The 24,904-nt window shown below is 52.8% G+C and overlaps 9 protein-coding genes across 9 annotated transcripts; 7 read left to right on the top strand and 2 right to left on the bottom strand.

Annotated features, from left to right (window-relative positions):
- Window positions 1-3,968: 3,968 nt before the first annotated feature.
- Window positions 3,969-5,848, top strand: V2A60_003281 (Hsp90 cochaperone STI1; the record flags this gene model as incomplete). The annotated part of the gene is made up of 3 exons (XM_083254617.1): window positions 3,969-4,039; window positions 4,110-5,637; window positions 5,696-5,848. The coding sequence occupies 3 exons, from the start codon at window positions 3,969-3,971 to the stop codon at window positions 5,846-5,848; spliced, it is 1,752 nt and encodes a 583-aa protein (XP_083110743.1).
- Window positions 5,849-6,508: 660 nt separating this feature from the next.
- V2A60_003280 (Zinc/iron permease) lies at window positions 6,509-8,043 on the top strand (the record flags this gene model as incomplete). Its single annotated transcript, XM_083254616.1, has 3 exons — window positions 6,509-6,536; window positions 6,645-6,800; window positions 6,887-8,043. The coding sequence occupies 3 exons, from the start codon at window positions 6,509-6,511 to the stop codon at window positions 8,041-8,043; spliced, it is 1,341 nt and encodes a 446-aa protein (XP_083110742.1).
- A 139-nt stretch (window positions 8,044-8,182) lies between these two features.
- On the bottom strand, window positions 8,183-10,368 carry V2A60_003279 (uncharacterized protein; the record flags this gene model as incomplete). Its single annotated transcript, XM_083254615.1, has 12 exons — window positions 8,183-8,327; window positions 8,393-8,483; window positions 8,539-8,654; window positions 8,711-8,858; window positions 8,912-8,974; window positions 9,025-9,215; window positions 9,280-9,471; window positions 9,520-9,661; window positions 9,722-9,945; window positions 10,012-10,095; window positions 10,158-10,164; window positions 10,239-10,368. 12 exons carry the CDS (start codon window positions 10,366-10,368, stop codon window positions 8,183-8,185), a joined length of 1,533 nt encoding a protein of 510 aa, XP_083110741.1.
- A 1,044-nt stretch (window positions 10,369-11,412) lies between these two features.
- V2A60_003278 (uncharacterized protein) lies at window positions 11,413-12,087 on the top strand (the record flags this gene model as incomplete). Its single annotated transcript, XM_083254614.1, has 1 exon — window positions 11,413-12,087. One exon carries the CDS (start codon window positions 11,413-11,415, stop codon window positions 12,085-12,087), a length of 675 nt encoding a protein of 224 aa, XP_083110740.1.
- A 402-nt stretch (window positions 12,088-12,489) lies between these two features.
- On the top strand, window positions 12,490-13,960 carry V2A60_003277 (WD40 repeat domain-containing protein; the record flags this gene model as incomplete). Its single annotated transcript, XM_083254613.1, has 3 exons — window positions 12,490-12,527; window positions 12,578-12,746; window positions 12,809-13,960. 3 exons carry the CDS (start codon window positions 12,490-12,492, stop codon window positions 13,958-13,960), a joined length of 1,359 nt encoding a protein of 452 aa, XP_083110739.1.
- A 1,484-nt stretch (window positions 13,961-15,444) lies between these two features.
- On the top strand, window positions 15,445-18,079 carry V2A60_003276 (P-loop containing nucleoside triphosphate hydrolase protein; the record flags this gene model as incomplete). The annotated part of the gene is made up of 6 exons (XM_083254612.1): window positions 15,445-15,741; window positions 15,793-16,071; window positions 16,122-16,345; window positions 16,397-16,523; window positions 16,573-17,745; window positions 17,825-18,079. 6 exons carry the CDS (start codon window positions 15,445-15,447, stop codon window positions 18,077-18,079), a joined length of 2,355 nt encoding a protein of 784 aa, XP_083110738.1.
- Window positions 18,080-18,692: 613 nt separating this feature from the next.
- On the top strand, window positions 18,693-20,005 carry V2A60_003275 (uncharacterized protein; the record flags this gene model as incomplete). Its single annotated transcript, XM_083254611.1, has 4 exons — window positions 18,693-18,813; window positions 18,883-19,001; window positions 19,085-19,773; window positions 19,894-20,005. The coding sequence occupies 4 exons, from the start codon at window positions 18,693-18,695 to the stop codon at window positions 20,003-20,005; spliced, it is 1,041 nt and encodes a 346-aa protein (XP_083110737.1).
- An 883-nt stretch (window positions 20,006-20,888) lies between these two features.
- V2A60_003274 (hemerythrin domain-containing protein) lies at window positions 20,889-21,985 on the top strand (the record flags this gene model as incomplete). Its single annotated transcript, XM_083254610.1, has 2 exons — window positions 20,889-21,047; window positions 21,158-21,985. 2 exons carry the CDS (start codon window positions 20,889-20,891, stop codon window positions 21,983-21,985), a joined length of 987 nt encoding a protein of 328 aa, XP_083110736.1.
- Window positions 21,986-22,161: 176 nt separating this feature from the next.
- Window positions 22,162-23,096, bottom strand: V2A60_003273 (Ctr copper transporter family-domain-containing protein; the record flags this gene model as incomplete). The annotated part of the gene is made up of 4 exons (XM_083254609.1): window positions 22,162-22,207; window positions 22,279-22,374; window positions 22,485-22,828; window positions 23,004-23,096. The coding sequence occupies 4 exons, from the start codon at window positions 23,094-23,096 to the stop codon at window positions 22,162-22,164; spliced, it is 579 nt and encodes a 192-aa protein (XP_083110735.1).
- Between the last annotated feature and the right edge of the window lie 1,808 nt (window positions 23,097-24,904).

Here is a 24,904-nt window from a genome sequence, read left to right as displayed (position 1 = left end):
ACCCATGGCCCCGCGCAGTTGCCACCATAAGGACCACGATGCCGACAGAGGGCCCGGAATATGTCGTAACCGATACCAAACATGAACTCGGTGGACAATAAATATTATGACTGATGCAGCAAGTGCGTAAGAGGCAAGTATTGCCACGAAGCTGATTGGCAGCGCGGGAAATCCTCCCATGGTCAAAGCGACCAGCAGGTCCAAGGTTTGAATCTAGTGATCGTTATCAATGCGATGATGAGCAGTGATCAAGTGCCAGAGATGTCTATGTTACGAAGAATATCATGGGAGTGTACGGTTTGACTAGGCGAAGAGGATTGTCGTGTAATGGACGTCGTACGGCCGCTGCGATTCGGGCTGGTCCAGAGCTGAGTATTCTTGGCAGGATCGCAGGCCTGTCTGCGGCCAAAATTGATTTTAAAGATGATATGATGCAATTTATACCAGAAAAAAAATGTGTATATCTCTGGTATTTGTCTGCACTTTATGAGTAGCTCCGCTTTGCCGTACTCTTTGCACCCGGAGATCCAATACAGCTGCTGGCGGTGCAAGAGGAAGAAAACGAATGCATCTGGCTTCTGTGAGCAGCAGCATAAGCGGATACAACATGGAGTCTTCCGTATCGACTGTTTCCACAGCTCCAGTCTACGCTCTCATTGTCCGGAGTTATGGGGGGCACGACATGCCGGCGGAGGACACGCATGCTACTACCAGGACTCTTCTCTCGGCATGGGACCAGTCAATCGGTACTATTAACATGGGTGGCTCGGACTAAACAGAAGACGGTGGTTACAGTTACACTATAGATGGCTTAGGTCAAGTGCCGGGATATCAATTTTTGGCGTCGCACCGAAGCCATCAGACAAGGCCGAGCTTGGGCGGCGGGGCGGCCCTACTTCAGCACATAACTAATACATGCTCTTGCCGGACTGCACGAATGAGGCTGCAAAGTACCGTGGACAACTTAAATGACAAGTCAGCTCCCCCTTCCACTAGCACGCCATGTTCCATCATCGTTCACGATGGCCGTACAGCCTGTTTTGGATCGCTGTCACTCCTTGGGAGACATGGCGATGAAAGAGAAGCGCAAACACAGTGTTGCTATCAACTATCAGTACAAATGAGTACGGATAACTGCCTCGGTCTTCGGCCGCGGATCCCCCCCTGGCATCTCCACCGCAATGTCGGGTGCTCCCGTTAGAGGTGGAACTGGCAAGCAGAAGGCATGACGGATGCTATGCAGGCAAGGTGGTGAGGGACAAGGCTTGGAGATGAAGGAAAAGGAAAGCCGTGGCGTCACCATGCGGTGGATGTCTCGGTATCTTCTCGTTAGTTCGGGCGACTCCCCCTTCAGCCCATTTTTTGGTTGGATTTAATGCTCTGCTACTGTCTCTCCTGTCCTCTTCTGGATAGAGGGGACTTGAGGCGGATTTCTAGCTCGCTGGCCAGACATCTACGCACGCGCCGCACATGCCAGGATTCGAGTGGAAACATGACCTCAGATCCTAGCTCGCTAACAAATACGTTGACTTGCCCCCCGCTCCTGGCGCCGCTCCAAACGTACGGCGGATTGATTAGTGCCAGGCCTGCAAAATAGAGGCAGTGGGCTGCCGCACACCCTGATTAACGACTCATCTCAGTATGCTTGAAAGCCTACAGAACCAAGCTAGACTGACGGTCAGCTGAATCATTGGGTACTTTGCCCATGTTCACGTCCAAGTGTCCGTCTCAAGCCTCTGTAGATCGGATGGAATTCTTCTCGTCACATGTCAGCTGTTGAAGATGGCGCAGTCCCAACTTGGACAAAATTGAAATTCAATAATTTATGGGTCAGCCGGCTTTCCGCGCTCATGGGCGCCGCCACCTCGCATGCACTGATGGGCCTGGCTGGGTATGGAACTATTTGTTGTCAAGACTCTCAACGGCAGCCCCGGCCCGGCATGGAGCTCCGCGGCTGCATGCGTGGGTTACTTTGGTGGCGCGATTTCCGCAGCTTCAATCTCGGCTTCGCGAGGAAATCAAAGCTGATTTGATATTGATTAATGCGGTAGGTAGAGTAGAAGACTTTTGGTTGGTGGTGCGTCCGGAGTGCCGGATGTAAATCAGCCAGTGGGATGTTAAAGAATGGCGGGAGAACATGCCACCTTATTAACCAGGTATACCAGTAGCATTAATTATTAAAGTGGTCGGCACTAATTATATTGCGGCATTCTCCCGCTCTGGCGCCCCCCGTAATCCCAATGGTATGGTTAAAGCAACTGAAACCCTCTCCACAGTGGCGTCTCGTTAATATTGTTAATAATAAAAGATGGGAAGCAAGGACTAGCTGTGAGGCCGTGGGCTCGCAACCATTTTCACCTTGTCACATCACTGTGCTCGTAAGCAATATGCAGTTTTTGAAGTGTAATCCTGGTCCCAACTCCGTATCTGTGTAGGTAGATCTCAGCCAGTGTGGGAAGCGAGGAAATATGGTACTTTTGATGCTTATCCGCGACTGCCTGGCGAGAGACTCTTCAACTTCATGGCTCCAAGGCTCCTTTGTCCACAAGAGACATAGCAAAACCCAAGCATTCTAGCCATTCTATCTATTTGCTGCAAATTAGCCATTTACCCTCCCATAGCCGCTGAAGGTAGTTGTGAGACAGTCTCGGGCCGCTAGAGAACTACTCCTCTTACAGCAAGATGGTTGTATACTCCCATCAAAGTATTTGAATGGTTTCTAGTCTATCGTAGGGTGATTAAGGTTGGGGGCCATCCGCCGATTGCAGAAAATGCGTATATAAATGCTTGGTGCGGACCATTTCCCGAGTCAACCGTATAGCATAGCATCAAGGCATCAAACGTTGAGCTTTTTGACAACGCCCCTTTCATCATGGATTTCTTCGGCTCCATTCAGTGCAATGATTGACCATTGACCTTTTAACTATGGGACAATGTATCGAACGCAATGTAGTTCATCCCTATAGCAAAGTTCAAGCTCTCGATACCACTTTGCGGATCTTCGACAACCACTGTGTATCTCGATATGCGCAAAAAAAGCACCTCGGATCCGTTTGGCTCTGTGTAAGTTTACGGTGAGTCCTCTTGATCTAAGCTGTGCTAGTTTGGGGGGGAGAGGGGCTTGCTTGAAGTAAGAGCCTGTTTCTGGTATGCAGGCAGTCGAGGCTGGTTTTGCATTGTGCTTTAGGATGGCTCGCAAGTTACTCTATACGCTCTGCGACTGTGGTAGCCGAGACTGGGTTCTGGACCGGTGGGATTCTATGTCTTTCCTCGGATTTGTTGTCGCACACGCGACTGAAAAGATGGGCGAGCTCTGACCACAAAGCCGCTTATCCGAGTGTGGACAACCCTGCATAAAAATCATACTGATGGTCTTTTTACCCGGTTCTGGCTACTGTCGGGACGATTTCTATCATCATCAACAGTTTCAACTTGTTTGGCCATCGTTATTGACCTCGAGGATATCGTCTAGGGTAAGCTATTCGAGGTGGATTGTTGGGCTCTACTTCGGACATTGACCATTGCGGGTCTCAGATGGCAGATGCTCTCCACAAACCTCAAGGCATGATATAAGAATCGCTCGTACGCTTGATCCGGAATCTAGCCAAGTGCCGTGGTGGACGGTGGACGCATCATGAAGAAGCTATGCTGCAAAGGCCGGGAGGAGGAGGCCATGATCCGGCTGGTTGCTATAGTTGACGCCCCACAGTAGCTCAGGCCAATAAGGTGGCCAATGCGGGGACGGCCATCGAAGGAGCTAGAAGGCACTTCAAGATGGAGCTTCTTGGGCACTTTTCTCCCCACCATCCATTTATCGTCACAGCCTTTCCTGTTGTCCAACCGTTTCAACGTTTGCGTTTGCCACTTGGGCGTATTGATCTGCAACGTCAGAAAACAACAGACAGAAACCTATTTTCAATCACCAACGCCTTTTTTCTTTCGCCTGGCAACCTCCAAACCTGTCCACCATGGCCACCGCAGACGAGCTCAAAGCTCTGGGTAACAAGGCCATTGCCGAGAAGAACTTTGATGATGCCATGTAAGTTTAGCTTACAGGATTGCCACAACTAGGCGGAAAATGTTCGATAGACACTGATGCGGCCCTTTAGTGACAAATTTACTCAAGCCATCGCCATCCAACCCGAAAACCATATTTTGTACTCGAACCGATCTGCTGCCTACGCTTCCAAGAGGGATTGGGACGCTGCCCTGAAGGATGCGGAAAAGACGACAGAGATCAAGCCAGATTGGCCCAAGGGCTGGGGCCGCAAGGGTGCTGCCCTCCACGGTAAAGGAGATTTGCTTGGTGCCAACGATGCCTACGAGGAGGGCCTCAAGCACGATTCTGGCAATGCCCAGCTGAAGAGCGGTCTGGCGGCCGTAGAGAAGTCCATGATGCAGGAATCTGGTGGTGGGAACCCTGGTGCTGGTGGCGATGATCCCGCTGCCGGACTCTCACGCATGTTCAACGATCCTCAGCTTCTCCAAAAGCTGGCCTCCAACCCCAAGACCAGCAGCTACCTCTCTGACCCTTCTTTCATGGCGAAGCTGCAGCAACTGCAAAAGAACCCGCAGATGACGCCAGACATGTTTAGCGACCCCAGAATGATTCAAGTTCTCGGCGTCATGATGGGCGTCGATATGGAAATGAGGGACAGCGACCCTCGCCAACAGGCCGACGTGGATATGCCCGATGCTGCCGCTCAGGAGACCAAACCAAAGCCTGCCCAGAAGGCTCCGGAGCCGGAGCCCGAACCCGAAGTACTGGATGAGGAGGCTCTTGAGAAGAAGAAGGCCAAGGAGGAGGCGGACAAGGAGAAGGCTCTAGGCACCGAGAATTACAAGAAGCGCAACTTTGACGAGGCGATCAAGCACTACACGAAGGCCTGGGAGACATTCAAGGACATCACTTACCTCAACAACCTGGGTGCTGCTCAGTTCGAGAAGGGCGACTACGATGCGTGTATCGAGGCGTGCGACAAGGCCATCCAAGAGGGTCGCGAGATTTACGCGGATTTCAAAGTCATTGCGAAGAGCTATGCCCGTATCGGAACGGCGTACGAGCGCAAGGGCGACCTGGCCAAGTCGATTGAGAACTACAAGAAGTCCCTGACCGAGCACCGCACACCGGACGTCCTCAACAAGCTCCGCGTGGCTGAGAAGTCCAAGGCCGACGCCGCCAAGACGGCGTATATTGACCCTGTTAAGGCCGATGAAGCTCGCGAGGCTGGCAACAAGAAGTTCAAGGAGAGCGATTTCCCTGGTGCTGTTGCTTCTTACACGGAAATGATCAAGCGTGCTCCCGAGGACCCACGCGGTTATAGCAACCGTGCTGCCGCCTTTATCAAGCTGTTTGAGTTCCCCAGTGCCCTGGACGACTGTGATATGGCGATCAAGAAGGATGTGGCCTTTATTCGCGCCTACATTCGCAAGGCACAGGCCTACTTTGGCATGCGCAAGTACTCGGACTGCGTTGATGCCTGCACGGAAGCGCTTGCCGTTGATACTGAGCACCACAACGGCGCCAATGCCCGCGAAATCGACCAACAGCAACAAAAGGCGTTTGCCGCCATGTATTCGGCTCGCGACAATGAGACGGAGGAGCAGACACGCGAGAGACTGCAGAAGGATCCCGAGGTACGATGAATCCCTGACGGCGTTGTAGTGAGAGAAGCTTTGCTAACATACAGTACAGGTGATGGGCCTTATGCAAGACCCTGTGATGCAGTCGATTCTGCAGCAGGCTCAGTCGGACCCCATGGCTCTGCAGGAGCACATGCGGAACCCGAGTGTGCGGACCAAGATTCAGAAGCTGATTGCCGCCGGCGTCATTCGTGTTGGACGGTAAAGGAGAGTACATGTAATATAGGCTTGCGGTTTGATAATGAGAAAATGATTCGCGCACTCTATTTATAGATTTTTCCTCTGCGACGTTGGTTGTATCAGACAGTACAGATGAATCCGTGCCTACCATGGACAAAGCTGGGGTCTGGAGTGGACGCCCCGCAGTACAAGGTTGGTGCCAGTACAGTACCTAAGTACCTACGTAGGTATGTTTCTGCCTGTAAATGAGCACTTGCGGCCATTTCGCCTTGGGTGCTCTCTTGCGTGTAGTGGGCAAGTATGGATATTTAGGATCCAGATGTATAAAAGAGACTAATGGAGTAGGGCAGATGTGATGATGGATTTCGCCAAGGCTAAATTAATAAAAGTGCGTGGTCGGGTCGGAATGTTGATGGCTGTGCCAACAAAAGTCCACATGAACACCGGCAGCGCAGCTACACCAGTCAAGGACCCTCCTAGAGCCCGAAAATGTGGCGCCCCTGATTCGTTTATTTGCTCAATGTCCATTACTTACCTAGCCATCTGCCATGTCCATGACAGCAATGCCCCCTCCTCCCATTACATCTACACAGTATCACGGCAGCAGGCCGGCATAGATAAAAAGGTGATCCGCTGTCCTTTCTCACCCCCAGACGTGGAGGAGTTCTCAGCTACATCCCTCGCCATGAGCGACCTCACTAGCCTGGCACAAGGTACGTTTCGGATTCCCCTTGGTGGCTACGCCCGCTGTTCCTCCCGCTGGTCGATCCGGAGATGGCGCGACCATAACTGTACTGACATGGGACGCCCTCTCCATACAGATGCTACGCAATGGTCAACCAGACAATTGTTGGCCGAGCTCCAACGCCGACAAAATGCAACCGGCCGACCAAAGTGCGGCGGAAAGGGTCAGGGATGGTATGACATGGCCGCGCACGTCTTTGCCCTGTTCCTGATTCTAGCTCTGAGCACACTGGGTACGTCTTGGCCAATCTCTCTGATGCGACGCAGCCAGCCCTCGCATCGCAGCCCCGTCTTTTGCTGACGCCGAACCGTATCTCAGCCTGCGGATTCCCCCTCATCGGACGACGCGCGACAACCGGACGATCCCAGGGCCGCCTCATCTTCTACTGCCAGCACATAGGCACCGGCGTCTTGCTCGCGACAGCCTTCGTCCATCTCCTTCCCACGGCCTTTGAGTCGCTGACCGACCCATGCCTCCCCGAGTTCTTCAACAAGGGATACACACCCCTTCCGGGCCTGATCGGTATGGTCTCCGCCATCGTTGTCGTTGGCGTTGAGTCGTACCTGACGGCCCGCGGCGCCGGACACTCGCACTCGCACAGCCACGGCGCTTGGGAAGAGTTGGATGGCGAAGACCACGACCATGATGCCCACCGCATGAACGGCCTTGCCGACCGACGCAGCCACCGTCCTGACAATCTCACTGTCAGCGACCCAGATGCCGAAGCTGCCGAAGGCCTGGTCGCTGGGGCCTCGCCGCTGCCTGGATCAACGCCGACGACGACACGGGAGAGGAAGCCTTCGCTCGATAACGCCTTTGCTGATGGGGATTCGGACCTCGAACTCGACCTAGATGAGCTGGATCCCGTACCAAACGGCTCCAATGGCCACAGAAGTGACCGCTACGCCACTCTTCAGCGTGGCGGCGGCCACAAGCGAGAGCGAGCGGACTCTAGCGGTCTCCCTCCCCAGACACCCGAACAGCAGAAGCGTCAAATGCTACAGTGCTTGCTACTGGAGGCTGGTATTCTGTTCCACAGCGTTTTTATCGGAATGGCGCTGTCGGTCGCCACTGGTCCCGCCTTTGTCGTCTTTCTTGTTGCCATCAGCTTCCACCAGTCCTTTGAGGGTCTGGCGCTTGGTAGCCGTATCGCCGCGATCCAGTTCCCGCGCAGCTCGCCGCGCCCATGGCTTATGGTCCTAGCCTATGGCGTCACGACCCCAATCGGCCAGGCTATCGGGTTGTTTGTGCACCGTATATACGACCCCGCCTCGATGGGCGGCCTGATTACCGTGGGCGTCATGAACGCCATTTCTGCCGGCCTCCTGCTTTATGCCGGCCTGGTACAGCTGCTCGCTGAAGATTTTCTTTCGGAGAAGAGCTTCAAAGTTCTCAAGGGCCGAAAGAGATTGCATGCCTATCTCTGCGTAGTTGCCGGGGCTACATTGATGGCTCTTGTTGGTGCTTTTGCATAGGAGCCTCAGATTGATAGTACATAGATATTCTAAGCTGGCACGGCGTTGGGGTAAAACTTGATTTCAAAAGTTGCTCTCACTGAAATCTCATAATTCATTTCATCCTTCGTGGCAAACCAAGAAACGCTCATTCTCATGACTACACCCGGAAAACATCTTGTGCGGTGTTACTCTGGACACGGCTCACGCGAGATTCCGTTTCCAACTTCCGTTCACGATCCTTTAGGCCGTCTACATCTTCAGCATCGACTGCCGCAATCTCCGCATCGCGTTTTCTCTTTGGACTGCAAAACGGCCAAATTTGTCAGCGCTTAATCCTGGCCACTTGATGCTGAAGGCGACGACTTACGCAAGGTAACGGACATCTACGATGCGCAGAACAACGCATAGAATCACAACGAGCGCACAGAGTGCGGAGGCAGATTGCCAGCCATATTTGTCTAATGATAGCGTTAGAATTCTGATCAGTTCCACAGATGGCCGCTGGTGACTTGCAGTACGGTGCCTGGCTGGCGGGCCACAGCAGTACTTGGCTCCAAGCTGAAATGGAGTAATATCCGGCAATCGACGCGCCAACAATCAGGGTGCGACCTTCTGGATCCGTTGGTGATCTTGATTGTCATGTAAGTAGATTGGAAGTGGTGAAAAACAATCACAAGATACTTACAAATCAGACAGCCAAGCCCAAATCAGAGGCGCCGTTCCGAGGGCGATGCGCTGAATAAAATAGGCCGCGTATGCTGCAGAGAGAGGCGTATCCTGGGGGTTCGTAGTCCAAATGCTCATAATTATACCTACCATGACGGCAATGACGGCTAAAGGTGTTGTAAGATTGGGGCATCTAGCTGCATCGTGGGGGGGAAGTTACCTTGCAGAATAATCAGGAGCCATCGCGTGCGGAAGAAATCGGACATGAATGCCCAAACCCAAACTGAGTACTGTTAGGACCAATCAAGTCACAGTTTCAACGAAAAAACTTGCCGAATATGACTGTTATAGCAGAGCCACCGATAGGGATCACGTTGACGTCCGTGGTCGTCCAACGGAGGCTGCCATCATTTCTGCGCACAGATTTGAGGAACAAGCCAAAGTAGTCCGCACCAGACGTGCCGAGAACCATTGCAATATACAGTACGGCAATGACATATACCAGCCCGTTTGTGAATGTGCGCCTGAGGAGAGATGAGCCGTGTTAGACATGTTTAGTATGAACGAGAATGTGGATGAGGAACGAACCTGGCGCCAGACCAGGATATGGGCTTCGCATCTACGCGATTTGTGCGAGCCAGACGACTGAGAGCCAGTTCTGAATGATTTCTTTTAAACCAAAACGACCATGGATTCGGCTTGTTGGGCATATCGGGAATCATAAAGTATCCTGCAAGGCCCCAGAAGACGGTGATGATTGCGTTGATGACGAAGAGCCACCTACAAACTAGTAAGGAACAAATCAAGCAGATAATAAGAGGGACGTACCGCCAGCCTGCGAGCCCAGACCTGCCGCCGAGGCTGTTGATGATGGCGGCTTGCAGCGCGCCGGAGAGCATCTGCCCCACGGACTGACAGGAGTGATAGAAGCCGATTCGCTTGGCCATTTCCGTCGGCGTATACCACGACACTATTTGGACGTTGAATAAACTGTCGAAACCGTTTACACATGATTGCAGATTCAACTTACTAAAAAGGGTAATCATGCCGGGGTAGGCAGCGCTTTCGCAGAGACCAAGAAACGCGCGCAACACATAGACCTGCTTCGCGCTGCGAGTGATGGCAAACAGACCCGTGATGATGCCCCAGACAATCTCGACTGAAGGTAGCCACCAGCTGGGCCGGACATATGTCATGATAATTTGCGATGGGATCAGCATGATGCAGTACGCGACGTTGAAGTAGGTGGTGAAGCTTGTAGGGGGTCAGCGTCGTGCAGCGAACTATACGACGGGCGCTCGAGAAAAGGAAACAACGCACAGATTCAACTCGTTTCCCCGCAAGTCAAGGTCCTCTTTCATGCCAGACACATAGGCGTTGTTGATGTTGGACTGATCAAGGTACCTATCGGAGCCAAGTTAGTAAGGCGTCGTGGCTCATGTTGGACGGCCCAGCAGGAGGCATACTTGATGACTGGGACGTTGATATGTTAGAATTGATGTAAAAGAAGGAGAAAATCGCTCGTGTGATGAAAGAAGAACAAATACCTTGAGAGATGCACCCAAACGTGAGCAGGAAGACGTCGAGTCGCGCGACAAAGGCTCGCTCCGCCTTGGACTGCTTCTCCGCATTCTGAGGCTCGTCCGGGGCGGCCAGCAGCTCGTTCAGGTTCGCCATTGCTGCAAGCGAGGCCTTGTGTATGTATCAAACCCCGCAGGCTTGCGGTTTTCCAGGCTGGAGAGAGGTAAATCAGAGCAACGACTCCGGCGCGCCCTCCGGGTACGGGGGCAGAGACTCTCTAATCGGCCGTGACTACTTGTTACGTGGGGGGTTGATTTTCTCCTGCTAGTGCCGGCCGCTTTTGTTATCCTTGGGCACCATCATCTCCGCCCGCGGTCGCGGGCTGGTTGCAGCCATAATCTGAGATGGGGGGGGGGGGGCGGAGGTCACATTATGGGATTGGAGATGCAGCCAAGCAAGCAACGAACATGGGACGATTTGCGGTGCAGGGCCATGGACCCTCCATTCCAACGACTACCCTGATTGCTGTCATAATATGCTGGTTTTTTTTTTCAGATGCTACAAGGATGATGCTGAACCAAAGTTTTTGACGGGTCATCGCCGATGTCGCTGAATAACACCACCCAGCGTAAGCGTACTAGACTAGAGCCGAATGAAGAAACCGAGCCAGCCAAGGCCGGCCAAGGACGGGGATGCGGGCGAAACGGGTACGAGCCGAGATCGACGGCTCTTGGTCGCCTAGTGAGTCTAGGCTACCCGTATACATTGCTGTTGGGTCATCACGGGTGGAAGTTGAACCGTCTTTTGCCTCATTTCGAGGCAGCGCATCCAGCTTTGAGTGAGATGGACATTCTTCGCCCATTCAGCAGAGGCTGCACCATGGCATACAATGGGGCTCGGACCTGAGCATATCGTCCAACAAGTCTTAGACAACGTCGATCATGACGCTCATTGCCCCATACGTTTTTACAGCTCTCGCAATGGTCTCCTGCTTACACGAAATTAACGAAACAATTTCCATGAGCTGAAAAGTTGGCTGAGCCTCAGCTGTTTTGAATCCGACGCGGTTAAATAGACCAGTTTCCTCTGCCGCATCGAATTGTTGAATTCCAGCTCGCTCTCTACCCGGCAATTACTAGTACTCAGAACTGACATTGACCCAGACAGGCAAGAATAAGCCCATCCACACCTTCCTTGATCATGCGCCACTTTACTACCCTCTTTATCGTCTTTGCTGGCGTAGCCAGTGCCCTGACCCACGCCGTCGACAGCTCCTCCGAGGTGAGCGTCGACATCTACAAAAGGGCCCTCGGCCAGGGCTTCACGCGCGCCATCTTCCGCGGCTACCAGGAGGCGTGCTCGCAGGGCGGCCGCGTCGACCCGACCTTTGCGCCGAGCTACCGCAACGCCGCGGCGGCCGGCTACAGGGACTTTGACGCCTACTTCTTCCCGTGCACCGGCTCGGGCAACCGGTGCAAGCCGTACGACAAGCAGCTCGGCGAGCTCCTCGACGCCGTCAAGGCCGAAAAAGTCCCCGTGCGCCGCGTCTGGCTCGACATTGAGACGGACAGCGTCTGCAACCCCTTTGACTACGGCCCGCAGGGCAACCTGGCCGAGGCCCGCAAGATCGTGGCGGCCTTTCGCGCCGCCAAGGTCGACTGGGGCATCTACACGTCGCCGACGCAGTGGGAGGCCATCTTCGGCTCCCGCGCGGTCGAGCTGGCCAAGGACGTGCCGCTCTGGTTCGCAAAGTTTGACAATGTCGAGACGCTCGAGCTCAAGACGCCCTTTGGCGGCTGGACAAAGGCCGACGCGAAGCAGTACACGGACCAGTCCGCTAGCAAAAAGTTTGACTTGAACGTCTTCTCCGCCTAGTTGAGCCTTTTTTATATTTTTTACGAATTTCTTTAGAATTATATAAATTTCATTAAATTTGTTAGAGTTAGTCTTCGTAGTTTATCCTCTATGAGTATCCGTACTCCGTACTCGATGTCCTGAGTAGAGGCCCCACCAATCGGTAGAGTACCGGTAAAACCCAGCTCGGACAGGCCAACCTACACCAATCTGAACGGCTGCTCGCTTCCTGTTGCTGTCTGCAACTGTTCAAGAACATCACAAAGGCTTATTATAGAGCGTCGCAGGAGAGTCTGGGCGCGCAGCAGGACAAAAATAATCACTTCTGTCCACCACTTCTCAACCGGAGTCTCGTCCATTTTTCTGCCGTTGAAACATCTGCCACTATTGAGGGCCAAATAGCACTGGCCCCGACGTTCTATCATGAGCCGGTCGCTAAGTGCTGTACAGGCAGAAGAACTGTATGTTTTAATTATATCGCCTTTGAGCCGTTTTAAGATATTCGTGGCAGACACAAATCCATACTTGGCTACGCAGAAGCGCAAGGCAACGCGACGACTGCCTCGGCGCTCAGGGCGGAGCTTAATTTAGGGGTTGACGTGTTTAGCGCAGCCAAGGCTCACCAATACGGGCAGCTGCTAGAAAAGAAATGGACCACGGTTTCAAGATTGGAGGCCAAGGCAAGGACAATGCGATAACTTCTTACTATACTGCGGTTTGCTAATAATCTGCTCGCTTGTAGGCCGCACGACTGGAGGCCAGCATCGCAGAGCTGGAATCACAGCTCACCTGCGTAGTGCCTGCCTCGAAACGTGAAGATCCAGCCTCTTGGATTCCTGCATCGCAGCCCAGGTTCCACTTGGAGTCACACACTGACAGCGTAAACTGTGTTGCTTTTCACCCTGTCTTCTCCTCTCTTGCCTCCGGCTCAGACGACTGCACTATCAAGATTTGGGACTGGGAATTGGGTGAGCTGGAAAGAACAATCAAGGCCCATACGCAGGCTGTGCGCGACCTGGACTTTGGCGGCCCCAAGGGCGCGATTTTGCTTGCGTCTTGTAGCTCTGACCTGGTCATCAAGATTTGGGATCCGTCCAATAACTACAACAACATCAGGACGCTGAATGGCCACGAGCATGCTATAACATCCGTTCGATTTCTGCCTTGCAATGCCTCCGGCAAGAACTTGTTGGTAAGCGCTAGTGCAGATCAAACGATACGACTATGGGACGCTACCACCGGATTTTGTGTCAAAGTTTTGCGGGGACACAACGACTGGGTGCGATCTGTATGCCCCTCTGACGATGGCCAATTCATATTATCCTCAAGCTCAGACAACACAGCCTGTTTATGGGATATTCGTTCACGCGGTCCAGGAGCGACCCTGACATTGATTGGCCACGACAAGGCGATTAACTGTTGTGCTTTTGCCCCTCCAAGTTCTTATCAGTACCTCTCGTCTCTGGCTGGATTGAGTATGGCTGTGCCTTCGTCAAATGCTGCCGAGTTTTTCGCTACGGGCTCACGAGACAAGGGCATCAAGCTGTGGAATGCGAATGGGAAATGCCTTGCAACCTTGGTTGGCCATGACAGTTGGGTGAGCGCCCTGGTGTTTCACCCGGGCGGCAAGTATATTTTCTCGGCTGCTGACGACAAGACGTTACGTTTCTGGGATCTGAATCAGAAAGGACAGTGCATGAGAGTCATTCGTGGTGTGCATGAGGGATTCATCACATGTCTAAGATGGATCCCAGTCATCAAGACCGTCCATGGCCAGGATGGAGATGGTGCACGCTCCGCAGTAGCTTTGAAGAGTAATGTCACCAACGCGCACTTCCGCTGTGTTATTGCCACAGGGAGTATGGATAAGAAGGTAAAGGTTTTCCTAAAATAGTCTTGCATCGATAGTATGCGGTGCATAAGAAGACTTGCAGCATACTATGGTCAAGATTCAGAGCTGAATAACATTTTACACGTACACACAAGCCGGGCAAATAGTGTGTAACATTCACACCGGTGAGAGGGAATGTGCCTAGCAAAGTGAGGAGGGGATGTAACCTTGACTGAAGAAGAATTTCCTGGTGCTTTTTGAGCTTCCGGTCCCCCATATCGCCCTGGCCTGTGGTATAAGGGCCTGGCGAAGCCACCAGGGCTGCCGTTATAATTGCGAGTTCTGTCAGAGGAGAAGTCCTGCAAGCTATGCAAGCCATGCGGATACAGTGCACCCCGAATTTGCCATGTGGCAGGGGGTTATGCATCCCTCTCAACACCGTCTCAATGAGCGTGGCGGTCTACTAGCTGGGCGGTGATGACGGCCTGAGTCGCTGGCGTTGTATCTTCGCTTCCCGTGCAAAGGTGCGTGCAGCAGCGGGTTTGAGCTCGGCTCCGAGTAGTGCCCTACAGCCAGTTTGACTCGGCTTATTCTTCCTTCCTACATCATCATAATAATCAAGGTTTCTTTATCGACGCTTCCGCTCGTGCCGTGACCTGGTGATGCCTTCACGCTCTCCTTGACCCGCATTAGGTATGTATGATAGAAATCTGGAACAAGGCCGTAGACTGATGATTACGATACCAATCGGTTTTTCTCTCTCATCAAGGCTAGCACGGTGCATGTCTCCTACTTTGTAAAGTCCCAACATCTTTCCCTTTGCGTACCGTCACAGGGGCACCACCGACCGGGGAGCAGCATGTGGTGGAACCCCGGACCTTGGCCGCCCACGACTATTGACTCGTCAAGTCTTGAAGACATGTATCCGGAAGATATCTCTTCCAGTTGTGTTGCGATCTGCAGCTGGAAATGCGGCCGGGGAACCCCCCTGCGCCACCCCCGGCGCTTCGGCCAACCCATCTGGCCTACCAGCGAGCAACAGCGACTCCATCGCTCACCACCACACCCTGAGATGCACTCGAAACGGAGCTGCTCATGTGTAGGATTCCGCGGACGCACGCCGCGCTATTCTGTGGCTGCATGCAGGACTACTCAGCCTCGTTGGGCCAGAGGGCCCATGGCCTTTCCCTTCGCTTCTCGCGCCCCATATTTGAGCCCTTTTGAAATCTCCCGAGAGACTGGAGAGGCGTAAATTATTCGCTTTTAGCTTCCTGCCTCTATTGTGGCTGCAGCAGGTATCCATGCATGGAGACAGGCCTTTGATTAGATCGTTACATCCAGCGCGGAAACAACCATGTAGACCAACTGATTTCCTAAAATAGGATATTAAAGTCTAGAAACATTTGGTAGCTGCATGGCGTTGAGGGTTGCTAACCTCGTCAAGTATATAACAGGCATTGCCCTTCACCCCCACTCGCCTGATCCTCAAATTCGCTCTTTTTATCAAGAGTTTCTGTGATACTTGAATTCCTAAAAATACAGAAAAAATGGCAAGCCTTTTCCCTTCTCAGTCGACCCTGCCTAATCGTTCAGCGGCAGAGGACGGGCACGATGATGCGAGTGTGTCCAGTGAGAGCGTCCACTCTGAGAACAACACTGATCCCACCACAACCCCTGCCACGGACCCCAACAACTCCCCAGCCAAGTCGGTTGATAGAAACAAAACTGGTGACGAGGAAAGCCTCCCAGAAGACCCATTTGATAGTGCCGCTAGTCGAACTCTGTTCAACGCCATTGATCAATTCCAATCCTGCGGGGCGGGAGAATTCGGTGAAATTCCTCAAGTAAGGCTGGGACATCAAAGGCCATATTCTGATGCTAATGAGTGAGCACAGCTGGTCATTGTCGGTGCGCAGTCTGTTGGGAAGTCTTCCCTCCTTCAGAGTCTAACAGACATTCCCTTTCCTGTTGGAGAAAACTGTTGCACCCGTTTCGCCACCCGAATCGTCTCTCGCCGAACCGCCCCCAACACCCCGAATCAGATCAGCATATCTATCGAACCCCCAAACTTCAAGGCCACTCAATTTGACTACCCAAAGAATAATGCCTACATGAAATTCCGTAAGGAGAAGCAGTCTCTTACCGCCTCCGAGTTTGCCGACATTATTGACGAGGTACATGCCTTACTACATCCTACAGAAACCTCGTTGGTTAACAATTTCAGGCGTCTGCAAACTACTTGGGGATATGCCCTGGCAAAGGTCGAGGTCGCAAGAATTTCGCTGCTGAGGTCCTGAAGATCGAAGTCTCGGGACCCAGCCGCTCCCACTTTAGCATTCTGGACATTCCAGGTATTTTCGCCTATGATTACAACGTATGCGACGGAGAGATGGATGGCGTCAGGAACATGGTGATTGAATACATGAAGCAGCCAGAGAGTATTGTGATGTATGTGCCCTTCGTTATTTGTGGTGACCTGCCTACTGACTCTGTGAATAGCTGCGTCGCTGACGCATTTGTTGATCTCTCCAACCAAGAAATCTTCAAATTAGCCAACGAGTATGTCGACAAGACTCGACTGATTGGTGTATTTACCAAATGCGACCGAACGAATAATATGACCTCGGTATGTATGATACAGATCTGAAACAAGGCCGTAGACTCATGATTACAAGGTCGTCGATGTTGCCAATAGAAATGTGGATGACGTTGGTCGCCTGCTTCACCATGGCTGGTTTGTCGTTCGGAACAAGACAAAGGCTGACGAATCCAACCCTGATTTTGATCTTCAAAGCGCTGAATCAGCTTTATTTAGCAAACAGCCTTGGGTCAATATCCGTGAAACCCGCAGGGGCTCTGGTATGCTCAAAAAGTACCTCGGTACACTGCTCTGCGAAAAGATTCAAGCGGCTTTTCCAGGCCTCCTGGACAACCTGCGACGGCAATTAAAGGAGGCCCAGGCGAAAGAGGAAGAACTTGGGCCTGCTAGAGCTTCCAGCCACCAAAGACGCGCATATCTCACTGAACTCGCTCAAGAATATCAAGTCCTTGCTGAAAAGGCTGTGGAGCGTCCATGGCTGTTGCATTCGGAAAGCGCTCGGGTTGGTCAGATTTCTCGAGAGTCAAACGACTCCTTTTCGGAGCTCATGAGAAAATCTGGCCACACTTTCGCCTTTCAGAACCACCACTTGGATATTGAGGGCTTAACAAAGCGGCTGGATCCTATGCTGCATCCAAAAAGGGAGCGGGAGAAGTCCAAGTCAATATTCAGCGTGCCTGAAGGAGATGAGGAAGAAGAAGCTGACGCAATAATTCTTGACATCATTAAGAAGGAGGTGGCAATTTGCAGTAGCACCCAACTGCCCGGCATGGTTCATCCTGACGTGATCCAGCGGTTGTACCAGAAGCAAACTCTTCTGTGGCACGCGATGGCTTCTGAACATGTTCGCGACGTCGCTGGAACTGTGATTGCGACTGCTAAAGAACTCTTGAATGAAGTCTGTCCCTCTTCTGGCAGCACGTCCTTCTTACACGGAGAGCTTTCACTAGTTATCCGGCAGTTCCATGACGAAAGTTTGGAGAAGGTGCTAGGTAAGCTAGAGGAGTACTGCGATGCCGACTATCACAACCTCCTCCAGACTACAGATCCCAACTTTATTCGTCATCTCCAACTACTGAGATGTATGCGAATGGTGAGAACCATACAGCTGGCGAATGCCATTGTCACCGCGAACGAGGACACGCACACCGCGGAACCGTTGGGACATCTCCTGTCTGAACATTGCCACCACTCCGCGGTTGACAACATAGTAAATGACGTCCATGACACTTTGAAAGTGTATTATCAGGTATGTGACTAGCAGCATGTTGGCACCTGCCCCCCCCCCCCCCCCCCCCCGGAGACTAATCACAAAATTATTTGGACAGTCTTCGTTGCAATCCTTTATTCGCCACGTTACAAAAACCATCGTGGACGGTTTTGTGATTGACAAGGACGGGGCACTTTTCGGCTTGTCACCAAACTACATGTATAGCCTCGACGAAGCCGAGGTGAACCGCCTGGGCGGCGAAAATCGTGAGCTTGTTGAAGAAAGAGAGAGGCTGAGCTCCCGCATCGCGACTTTGCGTAGTGTAGAGAAGACGGCGCGCACTGCCATGGCCACAGCGAGTCAGCAGGCATAGCCAAGTTTTGTAAAAAAGATTTCCTCTTTCCTCTTTCGCCTTTTGGATTTTATTTGTTTTGCGTAAATACAATAGTCGTTGACTCTTGACTTTTTTCTCTATAAACTCGCAGCACGGGTCAGTCTATTTGATATGCAAGGATTCCCGTGAAATCAGGAGTCAAGTTATTGCCACTGTAAGGACGGCTAGTTTAGTAGCAAACCAAGTGAGAACAGATATTGTGAGCGTTTCACCCACTTCAAGTAGAACAGGCCAGAAGATCTAGACTGCCTGAGCAATTGATGGGGCTGAAGATGGACATTGCTTCACGGTGCCCTGCAAGTCAGATTTAGGCCGAAACCCTTCTGCTTTGATTACAAGCTCCCATGAGGTTCAGCGAAACAGAAAGCGATTGATGACGGTATTTTCATTCTGAAAAGTGCTGCCAATCAATCTGTCTGTGTAGGCGCTGACGTTTCGTGTGATGCGCCTGACCAGCCGCCGTGATCGGTGTTACCCAACCTTCGGTCATGGTCTTTGTCAGCAGTTGCATATTTGGCGTACAAAAGGGAATCAGGATCTTGTGTAGAGTGTACTGAACCTCCCTGAGAGAAGGTCTCATTCAATCGAAATCATGGCATCGGAAAGCTACCCTCATGACGAAGCTTCCAGCTCTCGCCAATCTACGCCGAGCAGCCGCCGCTTGGACCAGCTTAGTGACCTTTGCCGGCCGTTGATCGGAGCCATCTGCCGAGGTATGCCGATACGCGCGGATTCCAAGAAGACGCTGGTTTGATGCAGTACATCTGGCTGATCAACGGCAGGTTTCTCTGATGGAACAAAGGTGGTAGGCCTAGAGCGGCATGGAAAATCGAGCTGGGCAGATACTTTCAAGGTAGATACTATCCAGCCGCACGGCGGCAGGAAGAGCTACTTCTGCAAGGTACGCTTTTGGTGAGATGATGATTGAATCGGTGTTGCGTATTTGGCGACGAGAAGAGCTTCTAACGCTGCGCCTCGGCATAGGTCATGAGCGGGCACGGATCCAAGGCCTCAGCCTCTGGCGAATGGCACTCCGCGACCATACTTTCCCGGGCTGCTCCGGGCCACATTCCGCGCCCGCACCACTGGGGCCAGTACCTTCAGGAAGACGTCCTCTATTCCTTCTACCTCCAGGACTACATGGATATCAGGGCGGGCTGGCCGCCGGACCCCGCCGAACTGGTGGGCGTGATGCGTCGGATGCACGGCACAACGTCCCACAACGGCAAGTTTGGCTACTTCCGGCCGACCGCGATCGGGAGACTCGAGTGGACCGCCAAATGGGAGTTCAGCTGGGCCGCCGCCTTTACGCACCAGCTCGAGGACGTCCTCGGCCACGACCGCGACGGGCGGCCGGAGCTGCACGCGGCCTGCGGCGAGCTCATCCGGGCGGTGGTTCCGAGGCTGCTGGGCGTCTTGCAGTCGGGCGGGCGCCGCATCGTGCCGGCGCTCATACACGGCGACCTGCGGGAGAGGAACGTAGGGGTGGACGGGGCGACTGGCAGGGCCGTGATCTTCGACCCCGGATGCCTCTTCGCCCACAACGAGATGGAGTTTGGCGCGTGGAGGTGCAGATGGGCCACGCACTTCAAAGACGGGCCCTACCTGTCCCTGTATCAGAAGCATGTCAAAATTTCCGAGCCAGTGGAGGAATGGGACGACCGGAATCGTCTGTACAGCATTCACGCCTACCTCGCGGCTTCGGCGGGCCGCAGGGGCAGCTCAGCCCGCCTCTTTTGAGTTGAAGCGGCATTACATTGGGGGGCCATACCGAGGTGCTAACCGAATAGCAGAGCATACAATGAGATGTTGTTTCTCTGCGAAAAGTATGGTGCCGCATTGGGCGAGTATGATCCTGATCTGGTGGAGAAGCTCATCGAGGTCGACTCTGCAGTGGACGTCTGAGTACGTTGGGAGTTTTTTTATTAAATCCGAGTTGATAAGTGGGCATGGCTAGTATTTCGTCTTTTCGGCAGTTCTTTTTGCCCGAGATGTGCGCAAGATGGCAGAAACGTTGTCCGTACTCCGTTTCGACTGATGGCCAAATGTAAAGTCAAAGTGCTGACAGCCATGGCCATGGTAGGAATCATGCCTTGATAATGTAACTAGGTCGAGAGCACCGACTTTCCTGTTGCGGGACTGCCATATATCCACAATACTACCGATATTGAGCAACTGCCTTCTAGTATTGTGACAGTATTGTATTTTCACAAATTGTAGCCCGGCCACGTGTAGCTGCGCGCGGCTGAGCCTGCCATGGTTTGCAACAACGTAGGCAACTTGAAGCTGGTCGAATTCTGCTGCGGAGTACATTTGAGCAGCACTGACTTGTCCGATTTTGTGACATGATTTGGGGCCGATGCGTTGAAAATATGCCTTGTTCAGTTGTTGAAGTTGAGGCCATGATGGTGATGCAGGCCGGCCTGCTCATGCAGGATTTTTAGCGGCAGAGGAAGATCCTTCTACATCCTTATCACAGGTTTCCGGCAGCTAATAAGCAAGAATCCAGCCGTTTTGTATTTGATTTTATTATCTGCAAGCTATCTTTGACGTTGGACCTACTTACAGACGGATCGCCCCGTCAGACTGTGGCTCCGAGACTACAAGGCTCCGAGCTGCCATCACCAACCAATCAGGGCCACTGTAATCTCAGCATCCCGCCGCGGCTGAACTGACAAACTACCTCCCTCATGGGGTGACAGACTTGCACAAACAGGCCACTCGCATCATTCATCGCCTGCCACCTCAGCCGCGCCGTCTGCTTATCTGTCTATATAGTTGGCCCATCATGTCCCTGATTGGGACTTTTGTATTTGGAACAGCATGTCTACTAACGACGAGCTTCTTCAATTACTCGCCGTACATGGCCCAGATCTCGGCCCCGACGGCGCCGTGGGCAGACGCGCCAATCCCGCTCGTGGCCACGCCGCAGCACCTCACAGGCAAGGTACGGGGGAAGGGGGGTCAGGCTTCCAAGTCTATCTTATCATGAATGAACCTGCTAATTTTGCTCGTCTTTTCCTCTCTTGGGAGGGGTGGACACCTGTTTTCTGTTAGACTGATCTCTTCACGGCTGGGGCCACTCACATGGCGCTCGTCCACAATGCCATGATCCGCGGCTTCAACTCCATCTACCAGCAGGCGCCGTACATTGACGAGCAGCTCGCGCCCGACTTTGTCCGGTACGCGCTCACGTGGACCTCGTTTGTCACCTCGCACCACCACGACGAGGAGGACAACCTCTTTGGCAAGGTGGCGGCCCTGCTCGGCGGCGACGAGACCGTCTGGGCGGAAACGCGCGAGGAGCACGAGTCCTTCATCGACGGCGTCGCGCAGCTGCAGACCTACCTCGGCGGCCTCTCCCGCCCGGCGAGCGAGCTCTCGGCCGGCGAGCTGCTCCGCCTCCTGGACGGCCTGCGCGCGCCGCTGGGCCACCACCTCCACAGCGAGGTGCAGACGATTGCGGCCCTCGCGGGGCACCCGGGCGCGCCGGCCGAGGGCAGCGACGCCGCCGCCGCCGCCGCGCTCGTGTTCAAGACGTGGGGCAAGAAGACGGTGACGCGGGCCGGGCTGCTGGACGTGGTGCCCTTTTTCCTGCTCAACCTCGACCGCACCTTTGAGGGCGGCCGGTGGGCGCACTGGCCGCCCATGCCCGCGCCCGTCCGCTGGGTCCTGGCCAACGTCGTCGGCACGTACCACGGGACCTGGTGGCGCTTCGCCAGCTGCGGCTCCGACGGCAGCCCGAGGCAGCTGCTGGCGCTGCAACGGGCGGCGGCGGCGGCGGCGGCTACGAGCACGGACGCGACGCAGGCTCCTGCCCACCACCACCAGAGTGCTACGACGTCGGCGGGCGAGAATCCTACTGGCCGCGCCGACGAGCTGTAAGGGCGGAAAAGACTCTACTTGCGTGTGAATAGGGCTGGTCCCCGGACTATAGGTTGGAGAAGAAAAAAAAAAGTGTATTATAGCCAAACTGCAATGCCAAACAGGGCTCGCTAGATGAGTCTTTATCGCATAAATCAAATACAGCGGATACAAGGCGTTGCCGCCTCCATGTCTGATTAACCGCAGCAAACAGTAGCCTCCTTGGTGCCGTTGGGCTCTTCCCTGTTCACCGTGTTAGTACGGGAGAGCCACAGAGTACATGAGAGAGAGGGGGGGAGAACAAGGCGACTTACGCAACAGCAATGGGTTCCCAGTTAAAGGCCATGTAGCCAATAAAGGCGCCGAGCACGATGCACAGGAGAATATAGCCATTGTAGTACATGGCGAAGCTGCGGTACGACACGGCATGGTTAGCAACCCGACGTTTCTACTCGGACGGCGCATTTGGGAAAAGAGAGAGAGAGAGAGAGGGAGCAAAAGAGCGTGGGAAAACACTCACAGCATGACAATGTAGGCGGTTCCAAACTGAAGCATGTGGAGAGAGGCGCGAATGGCCTGCTGGACGAGGGTCGGGCGCAGGGGCGGGATCGGGGCACACGGAGCGACGGGGATGGCGGCGTCGGAGCTGTCCTTGCGCGGGGAGGCGAGGGCGGCGGGCCGGTGGCGGGCCAGGTGCTGGTTGGCGATGAGGCGGTCGTACTCGCGGGCGCCGCGGCGGAGGCCCTCGAGGGCGACGACGAGGATGAGGGCGAGGATGCAGGCGCCGGCGAACTGGCCGTTGGTCTCAATGTAAAACTTGCTGGAGAAGAAGCAGCTGCCAATGGTGTTGACGTTGAAGAGCATCTAGAGAGAGAGAGGGCAGGGACGATGACGGGCCACTGGTTAGCCACTTTTTGCCTGGTCAAGACGGGAGGGGTCGCTTTTGACAGGAATTGAAAAAAGAAGAAGAAAAGAGAGGTAAAGAAAGAAAGAAGGCAAGAAGACAAGACTCGTGAGACGTGTAGGTGAAAAGACTTACATCAATCTTGCACTGTCGGCCGCCGCTGCCGCCCATGTCCATGCCACCGTGATCCATGCCGCCGTGATCCATGCCACCGTGGTTCATGTCCATCTTTGTTGTTTGGTGTATGTAGTGTTTTTGGAGTCGTTGATCGCAAAGGCTGGCCTCGTGGGGAATTGCGGTTTTGCGGTTTCCGTCACTGTTTATTATGGGAGGCCCTTTGGAGTTGCTTCAATCAGAAAGAGCAAAGGGGTGCAGCGAGTTGAGATGACGAGAGTGCACACAGTAGTCGTAAGAAGTCTTTTTCTCAGCAAGAATACTTGTATGATGAAAGTGATGAAGGATTTCAGAAAGAAAAAAAGAAAGAAAAAAGAAAAAAAAAAAGGAATACGCACAGACTTTCTGGAAACGGTTCTTCGAGGTGGGCAGACGACAAGCTTTATCTGTCTGGTACTTGGCATTCCTGAGTCGCCGGGGACGGACAATGGCGGGGGGGAGACCCTTGTTAGAGTTATGACTACTTTGGAAACCTGCTCAGAGCCCCTCAATTCCACGCTTGCGCAAGTTGATCGGGAGTAGTCTTTTTTTTTTTTTTTTGCTCTTTTCTTTCTTGAACAAATTAACAAAACCCTGACAAGTCAATGCGTTTCCGGTTTCTATTTGGATGGGGTCGCGCGACTACCAGTAGAGCTGTCTAGTACCATTGTGATGTACGGAATAGAATTACAAGAATAACAACTATACATGTATACATGTGACCAGAAACGTGAGAAGAAAAAAGTAATGAAGATAAAAGAAAAAAAAAAACAGAAAAATTAAAAAAAAAGGCCACGTCGTGCAAGCCCGTCGGGTCTCTGTCGGGTACGGCGCGCCCGCCATACTCGGTCGGGCCTCATACGAGTAGGCTATCGTAGCCCGTGATTAAACTTGCGCAGGTGGATTCTTAGTTGGACAAGACTAAGTAAAGAACTAAAAGGAAAGGAACGAGGCCTGAGGGGGATGGTCCAACAAAGTCACAGGTGTGACACCATGACCGCGCAAGATTGAGCAAGTTTTTTGTTTTATTATTTTTGTTTTATTTTTTTTTTTGGGGGGGGATGTGGTTTTTCCTACGCCAAGTACGGAGTACTATTAAGTAAATCTTTAGCCTAATACGTTAAAGCTGGAGCTCGGCAAGCCGGGTGCGGATGTGGCTTGTTTTTTCTGGGTCACAACTTACAAGTAACTATCAAGGTACCTACCTATCTGCCTAGGCTGCCACTTAGGTAAGTACCCGCTAACGGAGTACATAAGTAAGTAAAGGTGATGGACGGGAGCGAATGCAAAGAGGATAGGTAGGTTGGTATTATTATGACGGATATGCAGATGCAGGACAAGAATATTAGCTTGGCGAAAACGAGCAAAGCACATGTTTTCTTCTTCTTCTTCTTCTTCTTCTTCTTCTTCTTTATCTTTTTCTTTTTTATACTGTTATTTCTAGTCTTTGCCTCGTGTCTCATTGACGTCTGCCATCTTGGCATCGTCGCATCATCAATGGCCGGGACAACACGTCAAATCTCACCTGCAGGTTCATGTGCCCCCTTTGGTTTTCTGCCCCGGCCAAACTTTAAAAAAAAAACAATAACAAGCTCAAAGTCGGGCGATTTGGGAGCCATCCACATCACCCGCAAGCCAGCCACGCACCCACTACTGAATACCAAGCATGGCCATCTGTACCAGTAGACGGAACTTGTGGCAACCTAATCTCGGGTACATCGGGCAACCTTGATGAGTTGCAGCTCCAAGCCACAAAACATGGCATTCTTTTTTCATATTTAGGGTCGTACTAGCCGATGTTTTTTTGTATACATTGCGCCAAGTTTGAGAATATCTCGGATGAGAAGAAGAAGAAGAAGAAGAAGAAGAAGAAGAAGAAGAAG

Source organism: Cordyceps javanica, chromosome 2, assembly GCF_051103115.1.
Source record: "Cordyceps javanica chromosome 2, complete sequence".
NCBI lineage: Eukaryota > Fungi > Ascomycota > Sordariomycetes > Hypocreales > Cordycipitaceae > Cordyceps > Cordyceps javanica.
Note: the sequence above shows the minus strand (reverse complement) of the source record. Positions and strands in the feature narration are given on the sequence as shown.